Genomic DNA, 21237 nt, shown 5'->3' on the forward strand with positions numbered 1-21237 from the left:
GGAATATTTTGGTAGGGGAAGGCTTAGGCGACGATTGTATACAGATTTTGAGAGATATTTACCTAAAAAATACCGTTTGGCGTTGACAGGAAGGGATAAGGAGCGAGGAGAAAGTTGATATCAACAAAGGACTGAGGCAGGGGTGCCCTTTGTCCCATCTGCTGTTTATAATGTACATGGTGAGGATGGAAATAGCGCTATAGAGGGAAGTAATATCTGGTTTAATCTCTCAAACAGATGGGTACAGTAGTAGAGCAGCAGCTTCTTGGTTTGTTTTATGCGGACGACATTGTGTTGCTAGCTAACAAGCAAAGTGATATGCAACGTCTGGCTAATATCAGTGGACAGGAAGGCGAGAATTTAGGTCTGAAATTTAGCGTTAAGAAATCATGTATTATGGTATTCGATGAAAGCAGTGAACAGACAGTGTCAATACGGATCCAGGAAATATCTCGCGTAAAAGAATGTAAGTACCTTGGTATATGGGTAAACGAAGGCAATAGATATGTGGAAAGACAGGAAAAAAACAACAGTAAAGGGAAAGAAATGGTGCCATAATGAAACACAGAGTGCTATGGGGATACAACAGGTACGAGGCGTTCCGCGGTATGTGGAAATGTGTAATGGTTCCAGGACTTGCATTTGGAAATGCGGTTATTTTCTTGAAGTCAGGCGTACAATCAGGACTCGGTGGCAACCAAAAGTTAGTGGGGCGCCTCGCATTGGGCGCTCACGGGGACTTTACAAATGAAGCTGTGCAGGTTGAGATGGACTGGAAAAGTTTTGAAGTGAGTGAAGCTCAATGTAAAATTGATTATGAAGAACGACTGAGGAATATGGAAGAAAGTAAGTTGGATGGGAGAGTGTTTATATATTTGTACAGGAAAAACATTAATTCACAGTGGAGGAAAAAAACTAGGAAGCTTACAGGCAAGTATGCGACTGGTATGGTGAGCAACATGGCAACAAAGAAAGTCAAGCGGAAAGTCAGAGAGGTTGAGATAATCTAATGGGTGGCGGCGAAGGAAAAGAAACTTGCTTTGAGCAACTACTTAATAGGAAAGAAACGAAATCTTAATAGGAGAGAACGAAATATGGAAAGAAACAATCTATGATAACTCAAAGGGAATCTCATTACTTTTCGAAGTGAGATCAGGATGCCTTAGAACACGCAGTTATAAAGCGAGATATTAGAAGGGAGGAGAAGCATGTGTTTGCTGCGGTAAAGCTAGGGAAACGATGGAGCACGTTTTATTAGAATGTGAAAATGTCTGCCCAGTGGTCGATTTATGTACTTCTGGCCTCCTTAAAGCCCTTAGGTTCAGCGAGAGCAGAGGGAAAGTAAACATGTCCGCCCGCAATAGAGATTAGTAAGAGGCGATTGGAAGATTGGTGGAAGTAAAGTAGGGAAACGACAAACAACGCAGGCTTACAAAAATAAAGTTACCAACTTTAAGGAGTAGAAAAACGAGTAGTCTGTGTGCACAAGGAAATATTTAATTGGTACATGAGAATTATAGAGTAGTCAAAGCATTGTTATGGTACAAAAACTGAAAAACGAAATGAAAAAAGAAAGAACGCATCACAGCACCATATTCAATACAGCACGAACTCAAAAGATAAAGGTCATATACAGCATATCATATGCACAATAATCAATAACAAGAATTAGTTTGACTGGATGTAGTTTTGCGAGCTCCACACGGACAGATCTTTTTTTCGTATGGTAGGGTTGTTGAGTCGAAAGTGTATGTCGAAACACTTGTTGACCATAATTCGTTCTTGAGTGCGGAATGGTCCCTTGTTCAGGCGTCTTTGTGTCATAGGCTGCAACATGTTTATGCAGACGAGCTGCATTTCGAGTAGCGGTTACCGCGTGCTTGAGCTCCTCGCGATACGTCTGTGCCAAACTGTCCTGAAAGAGATTTTGAATTCTAAGTAGATTAATTGTTGTGACCACTGGCTGAGTAGGAGCATCGTGCGGCACATTACAGATCAAGCGTACTCTTTTTAATTTTTTTGTAAGATCGAGAACTATTGTACTCGAATATTAGTCTTTGATGCCGTGTCCCATACTAGTCAGAAGTAATTTAATTGACTTAGGAATAAACCATTGTAAATTAGTATTTTTATATTGCGTGGAAGATACTTAAGGTAGTACACTGCGCCTACGACTTGGGACAGTTTTCCAGCGAGGAAGTCATAATAGGTGTGTTCCACGTCATATTCTCAACGAAGAAGACACCTAGCGTTTTTATTGTTTCTACAGGTTCAATTTCTGAGCCCCCTGTAAGCGAATCTGTTTCTGGTGCAATTTTCTTAATTTTAGCTTGAAACAACACTGCTTTAGTTTTGTTTGCATTAACTTTAAGGCCGCTTTCAACAGACCATTCGTAGACTTTCCTTAGAACAAATTTGGCGGTCGTTATGAGGCTATGTGCATCGTTCCATTAAAGTAGCACAGTGGTTTCGTCAGCATAGATAACATATTTTGTGTTAGAATCCACCTTAACTAAGGCATGTACGTAGAAATTATATAGAGGAGGTTCCAAGATGCTTCATTGCGGAACGCCAACCTTGACTGGCCTTGCATGTGAAAGAGCGTCAAGTTGCACTAGCTAATTTCTGTGTTTTAAGTACGATGTGATTAAGTTGAGAGCTATGCCCCGTATGCCGTAATTAGTTTTTTTTTTGCAACACTAGAGCATGACTTATACTGTAAAATGCCTTACTGTAATATATAAATACTCCTGGGGTTAAAAAACGCCCTTCCAGGTTGTTCAGCATGTATTTTTGTTCAAGGAGGGCAATTTCTGTGGATGAATGTCTTCGGAAAGCATACTGGAAACTATAAATCAATCTCTTTCTTTCAGTAAATACTGTTATACGACATGCAATGATTTTGTCCGATCCTTTCGTAAAGATAGGTAATATTTAAATCGGTCCATAATTACATATTCGTGTCGTAAATCCCTTGTTGAGAAATTTCAAGGTACCTCGGCCAGCTGCATTTTACACGGGAACACGCCAGAAGGAAGACAGAGATTGTAGATATACATTAATACCGCGCCACAATATCAGTGCTATACTTCACAGGTCTGATTTGTAAATTATTAGTGTCACATGTAGTACTATTCCTTAATTAGTGAAAAATGGTGACTACTTCAGACACAGTCGTGGGGCTAAAAAAAGAAAGAGAAAATGGTATCCGGACACGTATCTTGACTGGCGTTGACAGGCGTTCATGTTCACTGGTGGGTTGTCGATTTGAGTAAAATGTTAATTGAACGCTTCCGCCAGACACTCACCTCGTATTTCTTTCCCGTCGCGTACGATGCGTTTTATCGTACGATATTTCGGTGAGCGGCACAGTTACGACCTCAATTTGTTCCATATCTTTTTGCTGTCATTTTCACAAAATTTAAAATAATTCTCATTGTAACATGTTTTCGCTTTGCGTAGCTAAGAATTTAGCTTTTTACGGAACTTCTTAATTGTTTCAAAGCCAGCCATGTCACGGGATTTATTAACATTGTGATACAATTTAGTTTTCACTTGAATGTGAGTATACAGCTCATTTGTTAGCCATGGTTTGGCGAATTTTAGCTGACCGCTTTTTTCATATGCGGCAAGGAAATTTTGTTTTTTGTAGAAGGTGCAAAACTTGTCAAGAAAGCTATTAAAGTCAGGCTCGATCCCTCGTTTGGTAGACATCGCCCCAGTTAATGAGACTTAGTTCTGCCCCAAAATGCTCAAGCCGAATAGGTGTAATCAGCAGAGCGGATGGTACCTATGTATATTTATTTATTTATTTATAGTCGCGATCAAAAGTAAGAAAAATTGGCGTGTTGTCACTACGCTGCATGCACGCAAAGACACCTGCCTTGATATATATTTATGCTGCTTGAGGCGTAGCTGGTTATGAAAGAAGCAAGGCATGTTTACGAAGAGCACGTAACCCTCGGAAGTGCTTTGATAGCGTCGAAGCACCCATGAGCTCGCAACAGAAAAACGAGGTCGCGCTTAGCTTTACATTGTTCTGAAAGGTTTATATTGAAATCTCCTCCCCACACAATGTTATATTCATATTCAGCTGTGTACAAAAGAAATTATTCTAGAAGCGAAAACAAGCACTCAGCATTGCCAGTTCGGTGGGCGGTAGAAAGTGGAAGATACAGTCCGCCCACAAAGAACAGAAAGTACTTAATAATCTTTAGTTGTAATACAGAGTTCATTAATGCGACTCGCTTGAAAATTTGAGTGGATAAGCAAACTGACGCCTCCACCTCTGCAAGTTTTGCTGGATTGGGCAACGCGCTGGTAATTAGGGTGGTTCCGAGGATGCGAAGTCGGCTCACACAACGTTTCTGATCGCATTATGACGTCAAAGTGGAAGAACAGACTGCCAAAAAGTACGTCAGTATCATTAAATTGTGTTCCGGATCGGCATTTAAGACGACGACTAACGCGCCAGCAGCGACATGAGCGCGTTCGCGTGGTTACGCCTATGGACGGCGACGTCCGAACCAGGAACTGGCGTCGACCCTGGCAGTAGAGTTACTGCCAGTGTCGTCGTCCGTGTTTCTTCGCGTTGGTGCCCGTCTATAGCATATCGCGGTAAACGTGTTGGCTCGGCAAACGCCTGCTAGCCGAAGAACAAGTCCTTCTATGCCGTGCGAAAATCAGATTCGCGAATTTCGGTCGGCTTCGGCGCCCCCCGTGACGTCACTCGATGGAAAATTTGCGACGCTTTCGGTTGTGTGTAGTGCAACTAATACTGCAACAAGTGCAATGCCGGCTGCGGCCAAGCTAATAGATCGGACAAGGTCGAACGAGACCGCGCGCAAGGTGCGGCGCGCAAGCTTGACTCGCGGTGCGGTGCCCTACCCTTCTGGCCGCGGCAAATTCGAGCGCCACTCCGCGTTGCGCCGGTCATTCGTTGCACGCTGTGGAGGCGCGGCTCGGCGCCACTGCTTCTCCACAACAGTAGATATGATAAGAGAGATACCGACTATTGAAAGTGGAGAACGTCAGCCCCGCTACATGCAGCGCTTGCAACTCGAGATGTTGATGAATGGCACATATACTGTATAGTGTGAAAGGAAACAACAACAAAATCCTTTTCTTACTGGACAACTCTCCGTCTCTTTTGTCCTTTTCCTTTTTCTAATACCATCCGGTTCTTTCTCACTCGCTCGTAGTGGGTGGGCGCCACTCCTAGAAGGAAACCAAATCAAATCAGTGAAGTTAAAGAAACGTTAAGCCATGTGCACGGACGTACAGACGTCGTTATCGCTGGCGCAAGCTAAGTAGCAGTGCCTTTCTGGCTCGGATATCGCGTTACGACTACCCTAGGCCGACGATCATTTTGCTTTTTCTTGCTTGTTGTTGGGTTAGTTCTTTTTATTATCCCCGTCTAGTTATTTCCTCGTCCGGTCGTTTCCTCACATGGCTTCGCGTCTTTCCCACTGTAACGACCACTTAGCTGCGTGAGCCCTTCCACTCGCGCAATATTCTCGCCGTAGCAGTCTTCCGCTGAGATGCCGCTGCGTTGCTTGCATGCCTGCTTGCTTGTTAAATGCAAAACGGGAAAATAACTAGCCACTTCCGAGTCAGCGTCGCTGCGTCGATAACTGAGTGCGTTTCCCTCTTCTGTCCTGTTATGTTCCGTTATGCATGATTTGCTGTGGAGATATAGAGGTAGCTTGTCACTCTGCTACTCCATTCCTGTGTTTTACATCGAATAACAAAAGAATAAGTGATAACGCTAAAATAAATAAATTAATAAAAAATTAAGTAAGCTAACAAATGCAACGACGCCACAGAGGAGAGCTCGCCTCACGTCCGGTCATGCCGCTAACTGAATAATATACTTCGTAGTCCTTATACACTGGTGCGCAATAGTCATGGTCGTACTTTTTGGCTGCTCTTTGCTGCTGTCTTCCAGCTGTCCGGAACAGAGAGAAACGCGCACGGCTCCTCGCTCTCTTTAAATCATCCCGGAAGCGTCGCACCATATCTGACACGTGCCAATTTGATCCATCACGCCAGAGATGTCGTGGTCGGCGAAAAGAAGGCCGCGACGAAAGCGCGCTAATCCGTTCGGGTGCGTGCCACACGCAGGCGGCGGACCCACGTGCGTCCCAAATATTTCATGCTCGAATCAGGGAGACGACGACAGGCCGTCCGAAATGCGGCCTGCAGAAATGCGTGGCGTGAAGGTTTCGGTGGTGAGTTCTGCTCCTTGAATCTGCACTTTGCAGAACGACTCTGTATTCCACTGGCATGTGCAAAAAAAAAAAGGAAAAATGTCATGCCTCCCATCTCCAGACTTCGCCGTTGGTTCGCCGCATTGCGCGCTTGTATGCGTCATTGACATCTGCGGCATGTTTGCCACAGGCGTCTTCCTTTTCTATGATACGGCACTTGTGTCATGCTCGCCTGCCTGATCCATTCTTTGCCATGGAGTGAAGTGGTTCGTGCGGGGAAGTCCTTAGGCGAATGTGTGCGCTCTTCAGAAGAGAAATAACAGGCACACGCTTTCAAGCCTCTACACTGTCCATGTGCTCAGCAAATCAATTCGCGAACAACAGGGTTAACTATTTCTTCCAAGAAACAAGTTGTACGTGCCTCAAAGCGTCAGCCATTCAATGTTGCTATGCTCACTGCTTCTGCCTCTTTTCTACGCGCAACATGAAAACAATTTTTGACGGGTCGGAGTACGCCCATTTCGTCCGCGTGACCTCGTGTGCTCGTTTTATAGCCAAAAACAGATCTTTTCAGTGGTGCAACTCCCCGTAGTCCCACATTTCAAGAGCCGGACACCTTAATTGGCTGGCTCAGTTCATCAGAGAAAGAAGGGCCCACGAGGATCGCTCTCCGGCTAACCGCGATGGTATTAGTGCAACACCCGACATTTCCAACGAATTATAAGGTCGTAGCAGGTGTCTTTATTGAATCCGACCACGAGCCATACAGACCACGGACGATGAAGATATCGTAGACGGATGCCCGATGCGGCGAATGTCTCAAAGCTGGCGCCTCACGCATCATGTGGGACTGCCTAGCGAACGCAGATGTTCCTCACAAAGTGCATACGCACATTTCCACGTCTACAGAAAGCGCCCCCAACACCTTCGAACAGCGTATGCTGCCGGGCAAAGACATGGCGCGCAGGAAGAGAGAGAGAGAGAGAGAGAGAGAGAGAGAGAGAGAGAGAGAGATCAAAGGAAAGTAGGGATGTTAACCATGGCACACAAACAAAACACATTAATCTCCCTCCCGAACTTTCTATACTGGAGAGGTCGTCTTCATCACCCATTTCTGACTGCGTCCCCTTCATCCTATATACTCCCATTTTCCCTACCCACCTTCTACCACACGTGACAGTTGTCAGTGCTGGTGTCAGAAACCAAAAATGTTATTTATTTATTTATTTATTTATTTATTTATTTATTTATACATTTATTTATTGATTATTTCGCCTAATAAGAGGTGTTACAAAGGGAAGAAAATCTATTGTGAAGTGGAAGGCGCGTGTAGTAGCCCGGATTCCCTGGCCAAAGCCATGAGAGACGCCATGGCTGCAGTGGGGTCGGATCCACCCATCGTAGCTCGGCACATCTTCGTGGCGGAGGTGCTAATTGGCGGTGGGTAACACAAGTTGCTTGCAGTCGGCGCAAGTGTGGCCGTTGTTGGGGGCACCATGTGCGTCATCATCAGAGTACACATCTTGCTGGCAAAATGACTGCATTACAACAAAAGCAACGGAAAACGTGGAGAGCTGCTGACTGTTGCGTCGCATATGGACCACAAAACAAGACTAACTATAAAACGCCACTTTTCTTAGCACAACTGCCAGATGAAGTCTACAGCCACGCACTGTAAGCATAGCCAAGGAGCAGTATTTCCAACCAGTACCATTCTATCAGTTGATTTGGCCATCTAGAGCACATTTTAGTCGCCGATTGGTAGCATATAGCTTCCTATCTCAGAAGTCATGGGTGGCAGCGGGAGTTTCATTTTGTGGCCCGCTAGTGACGCGTTAATCATTAACCGACCACGGAAAGGTACACAGAACGTGCTCAGAGTTTGGAGTATAGTTATGATGGCTAGTATAGTTTGAAGCAATGTTTAGGAACTGGACATATCATAGATCCAAGAACTCTGGATAAAAGCGTACGGTCGGCGCACGTGACCGCGGGTGCCGTGTTCGAGGGTTCTACCTTATACCTCGCGCTCTGTGCACTCCTTCGCCGCAGGTGACGAGTTCGTGTGGGTCGAGATCCAGGAGAAGACGTTCACCAACTGGGTTAACGAGCAGCTTCGGCCGGCGGGCGCCGGCGTCGTCAACGACCTCCGGCGCGACCTCAGCGACGGGCTGCGGCTCATATCGCTCGTTGAGGCCCTCCAGAAGCGCCGCCTGCGGCGCATCGCACGGCCCCAGAACCAGCACCAGTGTCTGGAGAACGTCCAGACGGCGCTCACAGCCATGGCGCAGGACAACATCAAGCTCGTCAATATCGGTGAGCAGCCTTCAGATAGATAGATCGATAGATAGATAGATAGATCGATAGATAGATAGATAGATAGATAGATAGATAGATAGATAGATAGATAGATAGATAGATAGATAGAGACAGACAGACAGACAGACAGACAGACAGAGATAGATAGATAGATAGATAGATAGATAGATAGATAGATAGATAGATAGATAGATAGATAGATAGATAGATAGATAGATAGATAGATAGATAGATAGATAGATAGATAGACACAGACAGACAGACAGATAGATAGATAGATAGATAGATAGATAGATAGATAGATAGATAGATAGATAGATAGATAGATAGATAGATAGATAGATAGATAGATAGATAGATAGATAGATTATACAACCAAAGTAATGGTTAGCGCTTTAAAGGGCCCATCACCAGGTGTGGCCATATTGAGATGACAAGCGCAGAGCCTACATTGCGCGGTAACGATCGTGTCTGCAAAGTATTACATCGATACGCGCCGCGGAAAGATGTGAAATTTCAAACCGAACGCCATTTTTCCTTCTCGCGGCCACCCCGCTCCAAGCCGGACGGTGTCGTAATCGTGCCCCTGCGCCTACGTAATCGTGTCCGCAATGTAACGTCGCTCGTGGTGACGTGACTTCGAGAATTATTCTAGACAACATCTGTTATCTGTGCGATCTTTTGCTTGAATTGGTAAATTGAAGTTTAGAGAAATAATAAAACACACAAACGGAATGTCTGCGCGTTTTTCTTTTGTTTTACTTCGCACCGAAGCAAGAGAGATGTACTTCCGCTTTGTCTGCTTGTTCCCACGGTCGCGCGGTCACATGTTCAGGTACCGAAATTATGCTATTTTCTACTGTATTCCAGCGCGTGATCACGCTCTGCGATCCGTGTAGCACTGACTTATACCACTAGTCATGTTTCCTTGTGCATAGCGCGCAAAATAGTGCGCTGCGTGAACGAGACAACAGCTCGCGCGCGACGCCGTCGGCGAAAGTGTGTAGCGCCGAAAAAAAAAAGCGAGGAGCAAAAAAAGAAAATGAAGGCGGGGCCTGTGACGTATGCGCCGCGCAGTCCTCGAGGTCCAGAATGGGAGAACGTAGGGAAAAAAAATTTCGCTTGCGTAGGCTAGACAGGGCGAGTGGAGAGAGCGTCTTACTTGGCAGTGGAGCTCGCCTGCTATTAATCGGCTATTAATGCGCCGATTAAAAAAAAAATTTTTTTTGCGGCCGAATGCTCTCTAGAGGACACGTAACAACTTCCAGCGTATAACCAAAATTTGCTATGGGGCCTAGGGAGGGGCCCTTTAAAAGCCTCTTAGTCCAGAGGCTCACTGGTGTATTCCGCCAGGCAAGCCTGGAATGTATTGCCAGATATTGTTGGTCTGTCATATATAGTGGTGCCGTCCGTGAGCCACCAGGCCGAAAGGGCAGGAAGATGTTGGTGGGTGTAGGAAAGAATGGTGGTGCAAGGTAACAATTGCGACCCGCCGTCGTTCCTTAGTGGCTTTGGCGTGGCGTTCTATGCTGAGGACGGAGTCGCAGAATCAAATCCCAGCCGCGGCGGCCGCCGCATTTTGATGGCGGCGAAATGCATGAACGCCCGTGCACTGGGGTGCACGTTAATGAACCCCAGGTGGTCGAAATTAATCCGGACTCCCCCACTACGACGTGTCTCATAATCAGATCGTGGTTTTGCCATGCGCGTGAAATATCGTAATTTACTTAATTTAATGGTTGCGGCTGCCATTCGAAGGGCCTCAACAGCGGTGGCTCGTCTGCATCTGTCTGTGCGTAGTGAACCCAGTAGGTAGTACTGTAGAAGGGTGTCCAGTTTGGGAGGTTGTCGCCCTCCAGATAGCCAATACGAACCAAACCTGTAGAGAGGACACCTATATGTGGTATGGAGCTGTACAGTTTAGTTCCACATTTCTGCTGTTAAACAAAATGAGGTCCGACCTCTATACGTAGGCACATCTATTTACAAATATATGTACCGTATATATTAGTAACCTGCAGCACTATAGCTTGATTCGCGCAGGACTTGAATTTGCTTGGCGTTGTCATTCTTGTGTTACTGAGGAGCGTCTTCAGGGTGCTTATGAGTAGTTTATGTACTAATAGTGTGAACCTGTTCAAACTGATGGCATATTGGAGGGGTGCTTCCAGACACTGAAACACTGCCCCTGGCACTTGACTGCCGCCTCTGTACGCTGCGACTCAGACCAAGGCATTGCTCAGACCTGAGTTGAGTTGAGTTGAGTGGTTGTAGGCTACTGGTGGGATTAGCCTTGCAATTGCTGCCGGCAATTACTCTACCGTAGCAACACTTAAAATACATAAATCACATAAATCAGACTCAGACCTCACAACTACACATAGTCACTCCTAAGGTCACCATGTGGAGGCTGCAGGCAATTTAGGCGCGGGAACCAGTTGTGTAGGAAGGAGGTTTCTCAGACCCTGATATTTGGTTGCAGCAATGACAGTCTATTAGGAAGGCGAAAATTGAGCTGTTGTAATTATTCTAGGGTTGAACCCAGTAATTTAAATTCTTGACAATAAGAAATTGACAGATAACTCCTGAGAATTTTCTCTGTAGCGTTCATAGCGCGTTTCTCGCTTGCCCCACCCTCGTGAGCGGGTTCAGGCTCGCTCATCGACGACGTGTCAGCTTAAAATAATGTATCGTATGCAAATGAAGGGTGAGGACAGGGGAGCCATTTTTTTTTAGACTGAAGCTCCTAGGCGCCCATTCCTGCGGCGAGCTTTGGCGTCGTCCCTCGTACCCGAGCGAACGAGCACAGCGAAGGATGAAAGAGTGAACGCGGATGAAAGACGGCGATATCGAAGAGAGCGCGAGGGGGAAAGCGAAGCAGGATGGCGGCAGCGGAACCATGAGGCGGAAGGTGGGGGAGGAAGGTATGGCGAAAGCATAAGAATGAGAGCGTAATGCCGCGCAAGACGGGCTGTGCGGCGACGATGGCTACGAGATGGCGCCAGAGTAGCGCGCGTCGTCTGTTCACCGATGACTCCGCCGATATACCATGTATGGAAACAAAGCGCTGCATGAGCGGAGGTCTGCGTGCAGCGGCTGTTGTGAATCACCCCCACGCGTAACCCACGCGTTGCCTCTCGCGGTCGATCTCCTGATAAGCGAGGCAGTCGCACCACACTTCGCTCCGGATGCAACGTGCCGTACGAGACAAATTGTCCGCGCCAGCCAATTATCGCCAAATGAAAACACGTAACAGCTGCGCTCAAATTTCGCGTTAGGGATTATCGTCATCGTCGGTGAATCTTCTAAAGCGAAACTTTGCGAACTTCGCCGGGTTTTCGTGACCGTGGGTGCTGTGTAGAGGTTCTCTTGCAAATAAATAGACCAACCAATCACAGCGGAGGACGCGCGCGATGTCACCGCCGCTGGGTTCCTTGAAAGACCACCAGTTGGCGCTTGCCTCCGCGCATCCGAGGCAGCGGTGGAGGCGGCCGTGCGGGGAAAAGAAAAAAGAAAGAACCAGAATAACGCCTGGACGCCCCGCTATTTTTACCTTCAACCATTGCCCCACCGCGATGGCGCTCGTCTTTGCGCATCCGCCGTTAAAAAAGAAAAGAAGAATAAACACAAACTCGTGTTTCGACTCTTTATGCATTGACGCAAAGCTTCGCTGCACGTAGATTTCAACTCGTTGAAAGTGCTGCTTTTTTAACATTCGCATCTATAGGCTGTTCTGATACAGAAATGAGACACAACGGATGTATTGTGTGTGCTTTCTCCTTCAGTCGAAGTTAGCTGAGAGCCCTTGGGTTCCGCCTCTTTGCTATATGCAGAGGATTTTTTTGTACGCTACAAGGAACGAGAAACTAACCCACAAGTCAGTGCCGCTCGACCGCGCGCGTGTGATAACGCCTAGGCACCAGGTTACGTATAAATAATATAAGTATACCGGTCCTAAAACCGTCTCGTTTAATAGGGGGCTCTTCTGCTTTCAATTTAGCCACGTTGCCCCGCCGCCGCGGCCGTTATCGCCACGGGCTCCGCTGTAAGATAGCGGCAGGTGGAGTGGCCGCTGTGTATATGCGATCGTCAGGCGTGTTGACTTTTCTGCGGGAAATGCGCGGTGACAGCGACTTATCGGCGCAACGACCGGAAGCGGCGCCGTGACCGCGCCACGCCATGCCGGCTCGGTGAGCTGGCCGTCGCTGCTGCTGCTGCTGCTGCTGCTGCAACGTTCGTCCGATAGCCCAGTACACACACTGCGCGGATCGTGCATCACCGCCGAAGTCCGTGGCCGCGGCTTGCTCACTCTGGTGATGTGTCAGAGGTCTCGCGTTTCCGGGGCTGGCTGTCGGCAGCGATAGCGCTGTTATACGAGAGACACTGCGCTCGAGGGCAGGGAGGTATACTGGGGTGGATGTCGGGAGGCGTTCGCGCGTATGTTTACGGACGATTTCGTCGATGCAGCGGTATAAGCGTTGGCTGGGACTGCGTTAGGTACAAGGATTTCTTTCCTTTCAATTCTATTCGTTCCCTATCAGCCGTCGCAGCGAGTGACCGGTACTGGCGATAACGAAGACCAGGCCTCGCGCGAGCCAATCGCGAATAGCAGAAGGAAATTAAAAAAAAAAGGAATCCTCGCAAAATACAAGCCCTCTCTTGATAGCCGATTGCTTTGCGTCCTCAAGAGCAGTAATCAAATCTGCTTTAAATTTTGAGGTGGAAGTTCCTTCGAGTCGCGAAATATAGTCTTGGACCCTGGAGCATGTAGCGCTGCTACGGCTTTGCGCACAACGAAGGCGCTGTAGTTACTCCTGCCTCCGGGACACTGGCTTGGACCGGACATCTTAAGTTGCATTGCAAGCAGCGCACAAAAGGACGAGGATGATTAACGGGAAACAAAAATAATAACCGGGACGAGCGCTGCTTCTCTCGAGCGGAGATTAGCGCTCGTCCTTGTGTTCTTCCTTGGTCGTTCTTGTCATCTTGTGCTGGGCTTATATCGTGGATCACGTCCACTTTGCCCGCGTCACCATTCTGCTACAACTCGTAGGTCTAGCGGCTGACTTCTGTGCTAGTGCTTGCTATATCGGGCCTTTTCTTTTTAAGCTGCATTAATTTTTTTGGAAATTGCCTATGGCAGATAGCACAATTCTAACCATTGAACTAAATTACTCGATAAGGCTGCCAGTCTACGAGAAATCAAAAAGGCTTGATTGAATAAGTAACGTAATGACACCGTTGAGTTCTTAATTAATCACTTTACAGTGTATTTAAATTTACGAGTTGTTGCTGGCGAGTTCGCAAGGCATATCCACTCGGACGAATCTTCAGTACTACACCAGTTTCGTGATAACGATGTTGAAAGGGTCCGACAAAATGCACTGCCGCTCCAGTTATTTTTGTGCTTCATTGCATAAAACAGCATTTTCTTAAAAAAAGGATTTGGAAAAACAGTGCATTCTTACCGCAAGTTCCAGCGCGCGTATCACAATACCGGTGCCATCCTCAGAATTATTTCCTTTCGCAAGACAATGTAATCGACGACGCTTTGGGCAGTCACACATCGTTTTATGCGTGTCGAAAATGCAATTCCAGTCCAGAAATGTAACCCATCACTCAGTATATAGTTAACGTATATGTACCAGTTAACGCGTCACACGCCTGGACGTGCTTGCGACGTGCTCGACTTGAGATTGCGCCTTTCTCATGCTCGAATTCGCTCACGCTTACATTGAAGGCCGGATGGAGTGTGGTTTCGGAGCGTCGGTTTACCAATGTCTGCAACGCATACGTGGCTGTTTGCCGCATAGTTCTCGGGAGAGGACGTACAAGTTCGCTGTTTGCTCGCTCCATGTCGACGCTCCTTGGGACATGCGCATGTGACGTGCGACGAAGCGTGTCCGCGACAGCGTCGATCCGTCGAGTTACACCACGCTCGCCAAGCGCCGCATGTCGCTGCGCAACGCGGTGTACGCGACAGCGTGCGCGCGCGTCATCGCGATCGCAAGTGTTTTATCTCGACTGCGGCCTCTATATGGCTCCTTGAGTCAACGAAATCGTGATGGTGGCGCTGCGGGCGCTCCGGCGTGCGGTAGTATACGCCCATCTATGCGGACACCCCTGACGCCGCCAATCCTCTCACATTCCCTAACCCATATATATATATATATATATATATATATATATATATATATATATATATATATATATATATATATATATATTTGCTAATATGGGCCATGTAAGCCGTCCTTTCCCAAATGCGTTATACATTCATTCGTGGTTGCAGGGTGAAGCCAGAGAAACGGTACGCGTATATGAATGGACAATCAAAACTTGAATTAGTAGTGAAAAAGGCAGAATGAAGGAGGGGAGTATTGAATATGTGCATGTGTAGTTTCGAGAGGTAAGCAGAACAGAGATTATCAATATGTATATGCGAAACAGAAATAAGAAAGCCTCCTGGAAACGGGGAGGCTTCTTTCCATGCAAAGTATGCATGGAAATCTCGTCTCGAGAGCACAGGAAATTAAAAGTGTCATTGCGAACTTTATACTTTGGCCGAGAGAGTCACGTCTTCAGGCCAAACGGAAGGAGTCGTCGAGAAGCTTCAGATATCGAATGTTTTTTCATGAAACGAAACGACAGAGAGATGACGTAGCCAAACCAGGCGCGTGCCAGTAAAAGCTGAGCAGGTGCAGCATACATGGGTTCTTGAAGGCGGTAATTCAATCTAGCGCTCGTGGAGAAAGAGTTCATGCCTCCGTGACCGTGCTTATCTATTTAGTCGCGTATATATATATATATATATATATATATATATATATATATATATATATATATATATATTGTGGGGATCGCACGCGCATCCCGATATCTCCGGAGCGGCCACGCGGTTATCACGCGATAATCACGTGCTCGCTCGCGGAGGGTAGCGAGGAGAGGGCACCTTCGCCACTCCCGCTGCTCTTCGCGCCTGGCCGCGACGCTGCAGCCAAGGCACCCCGTTCCCTCCTTTCCCTTTCTTGGAACCGGGGAGACTCCTCTCCGCCGCTCGGGAGAAGCGCTATTCCCCCGACGGATCTTTGTCTCACGGTAGAAGAGCTTGCGAACGGCCGCATCTCAAATCAGCCGCTGAGACCGCCGCACGCCGTCCCCTGTTGCGCCCGGCCGTTGTGTGCGACTCACCGCCCCAGGGCCCGAGCGCGGTTCCACTTTGGGTGAGCTGAACTCTTATCAGCCTCTTTTGTGGTTCCCACATTGTGCGGTTTGTTTCACCCCAGACGTGCGGAATGCTCCGCCGCTGTGGTTGTGTTTTGTGTTGTATTTGTATGTGTTGTGGCTGTTGTTGTCTGTTGGAATCTTTGTACTCTAAGGTGAATAAACACCTTAGGTCGAGACTCACCCTGTCCCCACTGGCCTGAACCCGCCGTGGTCGCAACTCACTGCGAACCGCGGGTTAGGGGTCACAGCTCTGACTGCTAGGGCTGCTGCGAAAGTGCTAGGGAGCGACTGCCGCTCCGCCGGCGCTGTGCGATCCAGAGAAGGGTCAGGTGCGCACGCGCGAGCCTGAGTAATACCCCTATATTTGGCGCCCAACGTGGGGCCAGAGGTGTGACAGGTTGAGTCTGTTTGTGTAAGTGATTGCCACGACACGAACGAACCATGGCAGCATACGGGGCTGATTTACAGCCGTTGTATACGCTGTCGCAGGTTGCTACCAACAGGCAACAATTCGAAGCGGCGGTAACTGCTACCGCTCAGTCATGCCCTGCGGCGAACATTAGCCCTGGGAATTTGATAAGCTTCGAAGAGGGTAGCGCTACACACGAGGCGCTCTCTCCGGCAGGATGTACCCTTGAAGGCGTGAGGCACATTACGCCGAACCCTTCGCCAGTGTTTGCGGAGAGCATGGAGCCACTGCGGCATACTTGCTCGACGCGTTCTGCTCCTGTGCCAGGCATTACTGGCCAGAGCGAGCCTCGTACCCTTGAAGGCGTGAGGCACATTACGCCGAACCCTTCGCCAGTGTTTGCGGAGAGCATGGAGCCACTGCGGCATACTTGCTCGACGCGTTCTGCTCCTGTGCCAGGCATTACTGGCCAGAGCGAGCCTCAACAGGCACTGTTGCATGATGCGATGCGCTTGATTGAGAGGTTGACAGGTGCCGTGCAGAACACTCTGCTGACATCTGCCGCCGCTGCTAGACCGAGAGTGAGGGTGGACTTACCCACCTACAGCGGGTATCATGATTCAGTTAGCGTCAACGACTACCTCGATCGCGTGCTGACTTACCAGCGCGCAACGGGGCTGTCCGATGACGAGATGCTGGAACGCGTCGTACCAGTGTCGTTGACTGATCACGCTGCCCGCTGGTTCCGGCTTACTGGCTACCGGTCTAGCACGCTGGCCGAGTTCCGAGCGGCATTACGCGAGGAATTCCTGCCCGCAGATTACGAGCGTCGTCTGCGGCGCGAGTTGGAGCTACGTACTCAGCATCCGGACGAATCCTTGCTCGAGTACGTCAGGGCGATGGACGAACTTTATCGTACCGCTGACCCTTCTGCTCCGAACTGCGATAAGGTGGAGAGAGTCACGCGACAAGCTCATCCAACCTTCGAAGCGTACCTAAGAGGCAGCAAGTTCAGGGATTTGGATGAGCTGGCCTCGGAGGCAAAGCGCATACAGGCGGACATACTCGCCTTGCGCTCATACCGACCTCCACCCACAGCGTCGAGGGCACTTGAGCCGCGATGCGCGTGGAACGGGGACACTTTTCGCACTCGTTCCGGTGGAGATGGTGTGGTTGCTTTCAGTGACGGGCAAATGAGAAACGGTTGGGGCTTATCTGACCGGGCTCTCGACCCGTACACTTATGCCATGCGTGCAGCATGCGCTGCCGATGGCCAAGGTATGCAGAATCGTGGTCGATATGCCGGCTCGATGATGCGAGAGCAGAGCGTACCTGCAAGGGAGCAGTCGATACAGAGGAACAACGGTCAAACGGCGCGAGGCACTGGACGCCAAGCCCGTCAAAGGCCGGCTCTCCTCTGTTATCGGTGCAACCAGCCGGGGCACTTCGCCCGGGATTGCAGACAGCCTGCGAACCGAGAGCACGCGCTTTCGGGAAACGAGCGGAGCCGCCGGTGAGCAATGCTGCATGGCCGGCGGCGGTTACAGCGGTGCGAAGTGAGACACATGAACTCCTTGCCCCGCTGGCTTGTCGTTTTGGATTACCCAGCGACACGCCAGTCCCGCTCATAGAGGTTACAGTCGCCCGGCGCAGGTTTTTTGCGCTGTTAGACACAGGAGCAAGCGCTTCAGTATTTGGCGACGAGGTGTGTGAACATCTCCGTCGGAACGCTATCCGACTGAGAGAGAGTAATGTGACCTTCCGACTGGCCAGCGGCACGGCACACGCGAGCTGTGCTGCTAGGCTTGTGGTGCGGTGGGAGAAACGGGTGAGGCGACAGCGCCTAGCTCACCTTCCCGGCTTGTCGGTTCCTATAATTCTTGGTAGAGATTTCCTCGCCAAGACGGGCATTGTTATTGACGTCTGCAACGGAGGATATAGGGAGCGAGCATGTGGCACCCTGAAACCTTTCGTTCCATTTCAAAAAGCGTCAGAGACAACTTCGTTCGATGATGCTTCGCGCGCAGACCGACCAAACGATTGCCCGAAAAGGTCCCTCAGAACGGTTGCGGCCGGGTCGAAATGCCGTCCGGCCAGCCGCGCTGAGAAAAGAGGCGCGGAGGGGAACTGCTCCCCTCCCGCAAAGCCCATAACCCCCGCTGCGGTGGCAGACTGTGCCGCAGTGAGGGGCGAACGATACCACCCGCTGCTGGACGACTCAAGCAGTTTGTCGGGGGAAGAAAAGGCTCGCCTCTCAGCGCTTCTGACTGAATATGATGCCGTATTCACAGAGCGGCCTGGTGTTACGACTTTCAACCGGTGCCAGCAGTGTTACGAACTTGCACCGCTGCACCACGATTACGGCTTTGTGGTCCCGTAGCGCTCGTCACCCGTTTCGTGACAGAGCGTTGGTAGCGAAGACTCCGAGCCTGGCGTCGATGAGAATAACAAAAGGGACTTTATACATTATATACAGGTTATCATACAGGACATGAACGGGTCGGCACTGGGGCCGAGTGCTCACAACAAACGCGACTGTTCTCGCACGACGACGTCCGGCGAAAACGCGTGACACATCTCACCCCAGTCGGGAGCGACACTGTCTCCCGGTGGGTCGGCGGATCCTGTTTTCGAGGCGGCCTCCTCGCCGCTTTATAATCCCCGAGAACCATTGTCACTCAAACGGCCCAATACAAAGTCAGCACACGACGGTCGTCCGAGGGGTCCAACCAGCGACCGCGCTGGCCACCCGGTTCAAAGTTCGCGCGCGCGGAGACCTCCAGGCAAAGGGAGGTGCGGCGCCGGGCTGTCTGGCACACGCCGACACGTCCAAACATGCGGCTCGCCGAGGCTTCTCCCGCAGGACCCCGCTGCCTGACGGCTCAGCATCTTGACTTGTGAAGGGAGAATTAGGGCGCTCGCAGGATAGATTCTGCATCTTGCAGATTCGGAATCCGGGCTTGTGGTGATGGCACAACAGCATCCCCGCCCTCAGATAAGGCGCCGGGAAGACGAGCTGCCTCCACGTGGCTCGGATGCCAGGCGCGCACGTTCGTCAGGCTCGTCCAAGTTCACGTCCAGTGTCGGGACGCCATGTAACTTCACGTGCCCAGGTCCGACTCGCCAGGACAGGAGCTCTGCTCACCACGTTGTCGCCAAGGCACCTTGACCAGCTCCGCTCGGGTCGTTCCTAAGACCTTGCTTCTCGCCACTGGTCCCGCTTGGTCGTTCTGCAGCTTGCAAAACCGACCGGCAAAAGGCAACACCCAACACGAACAAGTGCCCTCTGTCTCCCGTCAAACACCAGACAAGGCCATAATCCAAATCAACCTAACTAAATAGCTATCCCCCTTTTGCTCCCGCTGCAACAGGAGGCAGGTGCACGATCTAGTACACAAGGCTCAAACAACCAGTTTTCAAATTAACAACGCAACAAAATAGAAACAATTATTAATCAGCAATAATAATGACAAATAGAATGGTCCCCTTGAAATCACTTGGACCGAAAACATACTTCGGAGGAAGCAAATGAGGTCATTCATTTTTCCCGGCGATATTTTCGCGGAATCCGAAGTTGCTTATATTTGCGACCCTGCTTATCCGTGTAGCGGCGGTACAATAAGCCAGATTCCTTGCCAAATGAAACCCTCTTTTTTTTCACTCCCCGTTTGACGCTCTTCCTCAGATCGGCTAATGAACAGCCTTCCTGTTGCTCGCGAATCAGACTTTCTCTTTCAACTGCAGCCTGCTCCTGCCGGCTGGCGGAAACCGGAGCGAGTGTGGAGCCCGCGTCGCCTAATTGCGGCGTCGAGTCTATACCGCGGCTAGCACTGCACGCGTCACTCCCACTCACTTCCAGGACCCGCTCGTCTAGGCCAGCCTCCGAGCTCTGCCTCTCCCGTGACTGCTCGCCACTCAAGTTACCGTGATCGGTCCGTGTGCCGCACCGCCTTTCGCTCACCGACGCTAAGTCAAGTTCCCTCGACAGCGGGCGCGCTTTGGATCGCGTGGGGGCCATGTACGCCACGTCGGCAAAGAATGATTTGCCCTGATCCCTCAGCAGCTGCTCCGAGCTATTTGAGAAGAGGTAGGAAAATTGCTCCGGGAGGGCGGCTGACACAGCGGCTTCGGTGTTAAGTTTCCCAAACTCTCCTTCAATGATAACCGTTGCGATCGGTAAACAGACACTCTCCTTCTCGGCCACTTGCCGTATCCTAACGCACTCTCCCGTAAAATCACTCGAGGAGACGAAAGACGGGTGAACAACGTCCATAGTTGCTGCAGAGTCCCGCAGTGCTCGGCACTTCTTGCCGTTTACCTTAATTTCCTGCACATAGGGCTCCAATAGACGTATGTTCTTGTGAGTTTCCTGTATCGTTGCAAAAGCAATTCTCTCTGGGCAGCTTGCAGCGATGTGCCCTTGCTTTTTGCAATTGTAGCAGGTTAACGGTTTCCGTTTTTCAAAAGAACGCGTCATTTCGTTTCGCTGTTTCGGACCATCGTCATCATTCTGAGATGCATTCTGTCCTTCCTTTACAGTTTCTTTGGGAAGGGACTCGTCGTCCCGAAACTCGCGACGCGTGATTTCCTTCCGTTCGTCGGGCTTCCCGTAAAACCCATCTCTTTTATCTGCTTTTTCTACACGCACTGCCTTGCTGTGTAAGCTGCGGCGGGTGTAATACTCTTCCGCTAACTCTGCTGCCTTGTTTAGCTTAACCTCCTTTAGCCTATCTTGCAGCCAGAGCCGGACATCCTCATCAATGCAACGGTAGAACTGCTCCAACGCGATGCATTCGACAATTTTGTCGCGGTCGTCGTAAACCTCTTCGCCCTTCAGCCATTCCACCAAGTCGGCTTTTAGACGAAACGCGAAGTCAACATTCGACTCCTTGCCCTTTTTTGCATACCGGAACCTCTGCCGGAAAGCTTCGGGCGACAATTTGTACTTCCGCAGTAGCGCTTCCTTCACATCACTGTAGCTCTCAAACGCCTCTTTCGATAAGCAAGTTATTACGTCTGATGCCTCCCCAGGAAGCAACGCTAACAGATTCTGTGCCCAAAGGGATCGCTCAA

General features: G+C 49.6%; 1 protein-coding gene across 1 annotated transcript in view; it reads left to right on the forward strand.

Annotated features, from left to right (window-relative positions):
• jbug (filamin-type immunoglobulin domains fbug) overlaps positions 1-21237 on the forward strand; it is a 224453-nt gene that overhangs the window by 16111 nt on the left and 187105 nt on the right. Inside the window, exon 2 of the mRNA XM_065447642.1 lies at positions 8262-8525. Within this exon, the coding sequence (XP_065303714.1) occupies positions 8262-8525 (264 nt within the window). The remainder of the gene's footprint in view (positions 1-8261; positions 8526-21237) is intronic.

This window comes from Dermacentor albipictus, chromosome 1 (assembly GCF_038994185.2).
Source record: "Dermacentor albipictus isolate Rhodes 1998 colony chromosome 1, USDA_Dalb.pri_finalv2, whole genome shotgun sequence".
Lineage (NCBI taxonomy): Eukaryota > Metazoa > Arthropoda > Arachnida > Ixodida > Ixodidae > Dermacentor > Dermacentor albipictus.